Source organism: Gekko japonicus, unplaced genomic scaffold, assembly GCF_001447785.1.
Source record: "Gekko japonicus isolate JY-2015 unplaced genomic scaffold, Gekko_japonicus_V1.1 scaffold896, whole genome shotgun sequence".
NCBI classification, from domain to species: Eukaryota; Metazoa; Chordata; class Lepidosauria; order Squamata; family Gekkonidae; genus Gekko; species Gekko japonicus.
In genome coordinates this window covers 661,187-670,548 of record NW_015162504.1, presented here as the reverse complement: position 1 = coordinate 670,548, position 9,362 = coordinate 661,187, and the positions used below count along the sequence as shown (strand labels likewise).

The 9,362-nt window shown below is 44.7% G+C and overlaps 1 protein-coding gene across 1 annotated transcript in view; it reads left to right on the top strand.

Annotated features, from left to right (window-relative positions):
* Window positions 1-1,514: 1,514 nt before the first annotated feature.
* PDGFRA (platelet derived growth factor receptor alpha) overlaps window positions 1,515-9,362 on the top strand; it is a 52,376-nt gene continuing 44,528 nt past the window's right edge. Inside the window, exons 1-2 of the mRNA XM_015406118.1 lie at window positions 1,515-1,571; window positions 2,523-2,837. Of these exons, the coding sequence (XP_015261604.1) occupies window positions 1,523-1,571; window positions 2,523-2,837 (364 nt within the window). The 5' untranslated portion in view covers window positions 1,515-1,522. The remainder of the gene's footprint in view (window positions 1,572-2,522; window positions 2,838-9,362) is intronic.

Sequence of the window (9,362 nt, the reverse complement as noted above, 5' to 3'; positions counted from 1 at the left end):
TTGTAACAGAGGGATTTAAAGAAGAACATAGCGAGATGAACACAGCAGTCAGACTAAATATTGTGATTAGAATGAGACAATCAAGATAGTAGTGTCCGTTTCTGCTCTTCCTCCCCCCCCCATATTGGCGTTCCATAGAACTGCATGTAACTAGTCTTCAAGACCTTGGCTAAAACAGTGAATATGAAAGACTGCCGTTCCCCATAGTCGACTGAACATATTTTTCAAAGCCCTGAATTTCAGAACCAAGGGTGTCAGGATAATCATTTGGGGTTTGGGTTGGAGGTCAAAGAGAACATTCACAGCAAAGTTCAAAGGATGTAGTGGTCTTATAACCAGTCCTGATACTTCTCTATCTCATTGGGCAGTAGGGCTGCCAGCTCTGGGTTGGGAAATTCCTGGAGATTTTGGGAGTAGAACCTAAGGAGAATGGGGCTTGGGGAGGAGAGGGACCTCAATGGGGTGTAAAGTCATAGAGTCCACCTTCCAAAGCAGCTATTTCCCCCTGTAGGTGAACTGATCTCTGTCACCTGGAGACGACTGATAATCCCAGGATCTCTCCAGCAACCACCTGGATGCTGTCAACCCTACTGGGCTGGAAGTGCTTCAGAAGAACCCAGAAGACACCATCCATGTGTCTTTAGGAGCACCCAGTCAGAAGCAGCTGCCTCCATTGGCTTGTAACCTCCCAGCATGTTGTGATTGGCCCCAACCAGGGCTATTTTGGGGCAGGAACGCACAGGAATGGAGTTCCGGCTGGCTCCCGAGTTGGCCACGCCCAGCAGGAACTCATTAGCATAATAGGTCACACCCAACAGCAGAAACTCATTAGGATTGGCTACGTTAGGGGTGTATGGCCTAACATGCAAAGGAGTTCCTGCTACAAAAAGAGCCCTGGTTGACCACAAACAAGATAAACAGAATAAGAAGCAAAAGGTGGGTGTGGCTGGATGAGCACACTTCTGGTAACATGGGGGTGTGGCCTAATGTGCTAATGAGCTGTGCTGGCAGGGGCATGGCCTAATATGTTAATGAGTTTCTGATGTTGGGTGTGGCCTGTTATGCTAATGAGTTCCTGCTGGGCTTTTTCTACAAAAAGAGCCCCCAACATTCCATGGCAGCTACTTTGTGATTGGCTCAAGCCCCCACAACAGCCTCTTTGAGGTGGTGCTCACTCCCTGTCCTCAAAATTCCAGAAGTGCAGACAGGATTGATGAGATGAGGACCCCTTGATTAGGGAGCAGGTTCCGCTGAATCCACCAAAACTTCCTTCTGAATAAATGTGTATGGGTTGTGCTGTGCTGCGCGTTATTAAGAACATTTGTTATACCTAATTAGAACTAAAACCAGATTTGTTCCTGAAAAATACTGTGCTGGTACCCTCTTGAAACAGCAAGTCTAACTGGTAGAAGTAGAGTGTATTTCCAAAATGGTAATCTGCACTGTAAATAGTCATTTTCTATAGAGACATTAACTATGTCTTTTCTATTATTTCTTATTCTGATTTCAGTTCATCATCACGATGGGTTCTTCTCGAAGGACTTTCCTGATCCTGGGATATCTCCTGGCAGGTAACATTTCCACTTTAAAATATGTTGGCCAGACTTCGGATTCTGCAGCATGTAACCTGTCCTTAGAATACGTAATCCAAAATGGTTAAAATCCAATTCTGTGCATGCTTACTTAGGAGCTGGTTCAGTGGGACTTATTTCCAAGGAAGCACATCTAGGATTGCATCCTTAGCTTCACTGATTTCAGCATACGTGGAAAATGCAATGACTTTCAACTTGAAAAGACCAATAGAAACAGATGGTGTATTTAATGTAATTATGTAAGAATCTATTGACCTTGGCTGCCGGAGGCCCCTCCATGACGGCAGTTCACCAGGAATGTTCCCAGGAACTTGAATGACCACTCTGCCCCGACCAGCAGGCTGTATTCAGACCCCCAAACCAACCCCAGTGCAAGAACCAGCTGGAGTTCCATAAGCTTTGTTGGTGTTGGGTTGGAGGCGCCAAAAAACAGAGGGAGTAAATAGCATGTGGCTTGGTTACCTGTGACTTTCCATGTATGAGAAGAACATGGGTCATTTATGCCCCATATATGAAGAGTTTTGCTCAGGGCAGGACTCACATCCCCACATACACATTCCCACCATTTGGTGGGATTTCACTAGTCATGTTATTTTATTTATAATTTTTTAAAAATCAAAGAAATAATATGGCTGAATGTTGAACGGAATGCCCTCATTTAATGAGTCAGTCATATCTGGCAGAGGGCCTTTAACCTACATGTCATGGCTTACAGCTAGGTTTGCCACCTCTGCTACCCGATTTCTCTTAGCCAGAGATACTGTGGATTGAGAATGTGGCATTCAACATGAAAAATGTATGCTCCATGCTCCACCTACTGCAGAACTATGGCCTCTACACTAAATATTACCTACTGTTAAAATTAGCTGAATATCATCTTCCCCTCCCTCACAAATTATGAGGTAACAAGTCTCACTTTTGTCTTCACAGGGCTCTGGCTAGCTTCTGGACAGTCTTTGCTTCCCACTATTTTTCCAAACAAAGATGAAATGGTTGTGCAGCTGAATTCCCCCTTCACCCTGAAATGCTCTGGAGACAATGAACTGAGTTGGCAACATCCAATATCCGATGGAAACGACACAATAGATATCAGAAGCGAAGAGAACAACAGCGGCCTGTTTGTGACTTTGCTTGAAGTAGGAAAGGCGTCCGCCACTCACACCGGATTATATGTTTGTTACTACAATCATTCTCAAGAGGAAGATGTGGAGGTGGAGGGGAAGGAGATCTATGTCTATGTGCCAGGTGAGTTCCTTGAGGAGGCTTATTTATTTAGAAAATTTGTGTATTGTCTCTCCAGAGACCAGCTCAAGGCAGCTCATAATTAAAATGATAAAATAAAACAAGCTGTTTAAAACAGGCCAGGACATTAAAACAGCATAAAAAACTGAGCAGCCTAAAATGATAGCTACTCAAAACAGTCTTCAGGCTAGAAGCAAACAATAAAAACAGCTTTAAAAAGATGGAAACCTTTAGTTAAAAGCAAGGGTAAAAAGACAGACAGAGAGCAATTGGAATAGTACAATTTGCAGGGGTCATTTAGTGGAAAAAGAGGTTCAGGAGCTCATTAGCATAACTTATTTGCATATGCCACACCCCCTGACATAACTGGAAGTGTGTCAGCAGGCAACACCCACCACTCAGGCTCCACTGGAATGTTTTGGATCGCTAGCTATTTGGGGGGTGGAATGCAGATCTGCCCTCACAGAGGAGGGAGAGCTTGTACCTGAAGGTGGGCTGGGGGGGGGGGACTCTGCAACTTACCTGGCTGCTTCTTGCTCCTCATGGCCCGACTGAGGGCTGCTGGGAGCAGGGGGTGGGACTTGTTGCATGTGCCCGCCCCCTGGGCTCATTACTGCCAGAGCTCCACTCCTGTGCACTCCCGCAGGAAATGACCCCTGACAATTTGTATATAAACCAATCCTAATGTGTTATTGTGTTAGGTTTTTGTGGGTTAAAATGCCAGATTCTAATTAATCCCAAATTTTGTTCCTCCCACATGGCTAATCCAGATCAAACCTGGCCAGAGAAATGAGATAGGTGAGGGGTTGCCCAACACAGGACCAGAAGGTGCAGTGGGATAAATGAGGAAGGAATTCGGCATTAAAAAGGAAAGAGTCCCTAGCTGGTAAGGGCCTCTGCTGGGTTTATGATTGAATCATCTGAGAACTACATTGTAAAGTAGTTTTCAAGCGTTGTACTGCAAACACTTTATGGTATTTATGGCAGAAAGGTATGAGGTACTCTTGAGGTTCAAACAAAGGAGTCTTGATTCATGTTCTCTTGGAGTAATCAGGCAGTTGCCTCATTCATCTTGAATGCACATAAGGGGACTGTCTACCTTGAGCCAAAGACCCTGCTTTTAAAATAAAACTAGATGCATTTCCTATACCTCTGGCATCTGAAGGCCAAAGGATCTTGGGATTCAAATGACATGGGTCTCAGTTTGTGTGTGGGGCGTCACTCTGTGTAAACTCTGTATATACCTTAGAAAATGCCCGTCATATCTACACACTGTAGAGCATATCAGTTCAACCAGATAGAGTTGCCAGTTCCCCCGGTGGAGGTGGGGGTTCCTCTCCACCAGGCCCCATCCTCTGCAACCTATCAGCTGGCCAGTGGGAGGACTTTCCAGAAGAGAGAGAAAGACCCAGGCAAGGCTGACAGGGATGTGGCAACATCACTTCTGGTATGCACAGAAAGTGACATCATCACACTGGTGATGTTCAGGTGTCGCTCTGGTATTCTGGCAAAAACTCTATGGCAGAAGAGATTTTTACCTGGCAACCCTACAACCAGTTCAGATCATGTGGGAAAGCAACCTTACAGGGACATTTATATGACATTAGAGATCTTCCATTGAGAATCCCATGATTCCTTGAAACACCATTTGACAACTACACTCATTGATGATTCTGGAATTAGCCCTTCACAACACTTCTGTGTAGATGTGGGGCTTGTAGCAGTTTGGGGACCAGGAAACACGTCAAAAGTCATCAGCACCTCAAAAGATGTTGTTGATGAATAAGAAGAATTAAAAAATGTGTCATGAGTGATTGTTGTAACAGGCAGCTATACCTACTGGCTTGATCCTGTCAAATGCAGAACACTCATCCAGCCTTTATAGAATCAAATGGCAAATTAGGGCTGCCAACCTCCAGGTGGGACCTGGAGATCTCCGGTTATTAGAACATATCTCCAGACTACAGAGATCTGTTCCCCTGGAGAAAACAGTTGCTTTGGAGGGTGATATCTAGGGTACTGCACCATGCTTAGGTCCCTCCCCTCTCCAAACCCTGCCCCTTTTTAGGATCCACCCCCTCAAATCGCCAGGTATTTCGCAACCTAGAGTAGGCAACCCTAGGGCAAATCCATGCTGCAGTTTTAAGTGAGGTAGTTGACCGTGAATTGCTCATAGCAACAGCGGCAATGCTCCCTCTAAGGTGTGGAGTCCTGTGAGCAAAAATTCTACTTTGTGAGCTACCGGCATTAAAGTTGGGAGCGAGCAATTTGGCTACTGCATAAATTAGCTTGCTCTGAAGCCATCCTTTCTGAGCTAAGACAAAAATTCGTGAGCCGAAGGCTAAAAAACTGTGAGCTAGCTCACACTAACTCTGCTTAGAGAGAACACTGGCGGGGTGTTCCTATTTTTTCCAGAGTTGAGATTTGTCTGCTTGAGATTTCCCCCATTTCAGCCATGGGCCAATGAACAAGTTGCCAAAGTTGTAGATCTTTGTGTGTCCCTTTTTTGTTCTTTATTATTCTAATGAATGAAAATGTCTCTTCTAATCATGAACCATTTTTTAAATTTAAAATAAGCCATCATTTTTCTCTGCAAGAATTATGGAAGCACAGGTGGAAAACATTTCCTTTATTAAAAGCAGATTTTTTTCTAAAAGCCCATATGCTGAAGCCATTCCAAAGTGTGCGGGGGGAACCTATGGGAATCACCAACTGGAAAGTGAATGCACTGAGTTATAGGGTGCAGGTTGTGTGTGCTTTTGAATGACTTTTGCAAAATCTCTGTATATACAGTGCAAATGAGGGTTTGGGGGGAGACTTGGCCAGGTGTTTGACTTTCGTATCTATTAAATGTGATGAAAGACATTCGGGTGTGCAAAATACCTTTTTCACGGGATAAATGCTATCGCGACTGGGCATTTAGACATAAGACTGTTCTGCTATAAAAGTTTGGACATTTGTGGGGCATAATTTCTTCCAGTTCATAATAATAGATGTTCCATGATTTGAGCCACCTATTAGCTGGGTTAAAAAAACAACAACAACAAAAACCCCTCTGTGATAAAAGGAAACAAAAACAAAATCCTATGGCAAGGGAACCCAATTTTTTAAACAAGAAAAATGAGAAAGCCAGTGTGGTGTAGTGGTTACAGCATCTCACTAGGATCTGGGAGACCCAGATTTGAATCCCCACCCTGCCATAGAAACCCTCTGGATGACCTTGGGCCAGTTTACTCCCTCTCAGCCTAACAACCCTCACAAGGTTGTTGTGACGATAAAATGGAGAAGAGAATGAGATAAGCCACTTTGGCTTTCCATCCTGGAGAAATACATGAAGTAAATAAATAAAGCTGACAAGATTCAGGTCAAAGTAAGCAAATCACTTATTTTTGCACAATTAATTTGGCCAAAATCAATCATTTGCCCAATTTGTTCTCTTCCTTCTGGACACTGGGATGGGTAAGTCACTACACGGGACACTATGGTCCACTGGAAATATTATTCACCAACTCCTCTGACTTTTGACAATGTATTTTCGAATATTCTATATGTTCGACTATTCTATATGTTAAATGTATTTTCTTTGAGAATATTTCGAATAGTCTATATGTTCGAATATTCTATATGTTCGAATATTCTATATGTTCAATGTATTTTCTTTCAGAAAGAAAGTAATGCCTCAAAAGCATGGCTGGCCATTGATAGGATGATGGAATAGACTGCTCTTTGGTCTGAACTAGAAAAGTAGTCTTTACACGGTATCTGTCTTGTGTGATTACTTCGTGACTTGCAGGATCAGAACAAAATAAGGGAAAGTTATACACATTTGTAAACATAAGGGCTAGAAACTTGCGTTATTAAAAACTGAAAGCTGGGTTTTTTTTTAAGAGTCTGAATTTAATAGCCACTTATTGCTTTATAAGCCAGTTTGGTGTAGTGGTTAAGTGTGCGGACTCTAATCTGGGAGAACCAGGTTTGATTCCCCACTCCTCCACTTGCAGCTGCTGGATGACCTTGGGCAAGCCATAGTTCTGTCAGAGTTGTCCTCTCAAGGATAGCTCTGGAAAGAGCTCTCTCAGCCCTACCTACCTCACAGGGTGTCTGTTGTGGGGAGGGGAAGGGAAAGGAGTTTGTAAGCTGCTCTGAGACTCTGAGTGAAGGGCGGGGTATAAATCCAATCTCCTCCTCCTCCTCCTCCCCTCCTCCTCCTCCTCCTCCTCCGCCTTTCTGGTTGAGACTCAAGACAGACTGCATCATGCAGTGTTGTGTAAACAGTTCATGTAGGGTTGTCAGCCTCCAGGTGGTGGCTGGAGACCTCCTGGGACTACAACTGATCTCCAGGCAAACGAGGTCAGTTCACCTGGAAGGAAGGTGAACGCTGTGGCTCTATGGCCCACTGAAGCCCCTCCCCTCCCCAGACCACACCCTGTTCAGGGTCCTACCCCTAAAATCTCCAGGTATTTCCTAACCCAAGCCGGCAACCCTAGATCAATGCTTCTGTAGAAATGCAGCATCCAGGCAGCTCTGCGTATAAAGCCTACAGTTGAATTCAACTGTTTCGTACACTTCTGAGAGAACTGCAGACACACATGCACATATCCGTTGTGAGAGAGGCCCCACTCAAACAGAGCCCCAAGGGCAGGCAATGCTCTTCTGCGGCAAAGATGGAGAACGGCCAGTGTCAATCTGCGTGTTTAAGTTGGCATCAGCAAGGAGGAAAAGGAGAATGCCCATTCTCCAGACATGCACACACAAAACAGCTGAGTGGGCTGGCTCCACACTAGCTGTTTAGTCTAGAATTGCCACAGTTCATTCACTTATTTTGTTTAATCATCAGTCCTGATGACGTTGTGGCCAAGTTGCGACATTCCACTGTTTTCAGTGTCTGTAAAGACTTGATTTGTGGCGATCCCCCCCCCATCACTTAAAATGCAATTACAGCACCAGCCTGACCCTTGGGGAGAGTCAAAGTGCCCTTGAGGCTTCCCAGGGCTTCTGTCCCTTTAAAATCCTTCTCCCTCCTGTCTAATTGGTTACTTGCTCTCTTCTGCCGGCTGGCCCTTATGAATAATGATCTGTGTGCGCTGGAGAACCGACATTGCGGCAAGCCCAAGTCACTGGTTTTTCTATTATTTTGCAATCAGGTGATGAGGATGATAAACAATGAAATCCAAAAAAATAAAAATAAAAATGGCCTGTGATTTGGAGTTGCTACACAATGCCAAAAAAGAAGAAGAAAAGTTCCCCCTGCTGTGTAAGATTTGAAAATTAACCATTCATTCATTAACCATCGTGCTGGGAGAGAAGAAGCCAGCCTGGAAAAAAGTAGAAGCAATAGAACAAGGGGGGAAAAAATAAAGTAAATAGAATGGGACTTTCGGAAAGATTTACTATGGCTGCAGTCACACACACTCAATAATCCACTTTCAATCCACTTTCCAACTGGATTTTGCCAGTTCACACAGTAAAATCCAGTTGGAAAGTGCACCAAAAGTGGATTGAAAGTGGATTATTTAATGTGTGTGTGTGACCACGGCCTCTGGTAGTATCTTGCTCTTGGGAGCAGACAGTGCCAGATTTCTAAGGGGGATATAGTGCTAGACAGCAACGGCTGTGTGGAACCTCATTTCCCTTCTGCTTCCGCCTCTGTTTGGAAATGGGATTTTTTTTGGTAGTGTGAAAGGTTCCCCTGGAACCTCCTTCATTGGGAGGAGGCAGGAGGGGGAAGGGGGAGGATCCAATCTAGTCAATTTCTACGGCAGCCTCTCTAGTACTTCAGTTCAAGGAGACACAGAGGAATGGCCAGGTCTTTCATTTCTATAAACAGCGGCGGGGGAGGGGAGATGCAATTTGGATCCCAGCCACGGGATGGGGGAGAGAGGCATGATCATCCCCCTTTATTTTATTTATTTATTAATTATTTATTTTTGGATTTATATCCCACCCTCCCCAAAGGCTCAGGGCGGCTTACAAAGAGGCATAAATGCCAAGGTTAAAACAACAAAAACAGTATAAAACAATACAGTACAATACGGTACACTAAAATATCGGTGCTTCAAAGGTCACTTAAATCGTGAATTACAAGACGGGGTTCCGGAATTATTTATACCAGAACAGTAATATACATCCAGCAGCACTGTCATCCACCAGGAACACCTCGCACCCCCCGATGATACCCGCTCAAGCAGTGGTAAAAGTGCGGTGATGGAGGAAGCGGTGATGGAATAGTGGTGGCACACAATAGCTTTTGCTAAATATATACTCACTCATTAGGGAGACCAGGACTCCTGCTCTTTGTTTTCATTGCCCGTCAGCCCACTGAAGGCTTGAATCCTCCCATCAGAGAAGATGCAGTTTCCAAGCTGAGTAATAGAGAAAGCCCAACACCAGAAAGAGACAGAGGGCAAGCAGAGGTCATTTCGGGGGGATCGCGGAGGATCGCAGTTCCCCCAGGTGAGGTACGGGGGGCGGGGCACATGACGAAGCCCTGCCCCCTGCTTCCGGCCGCCCCGCTTCCGGCCCTCATTC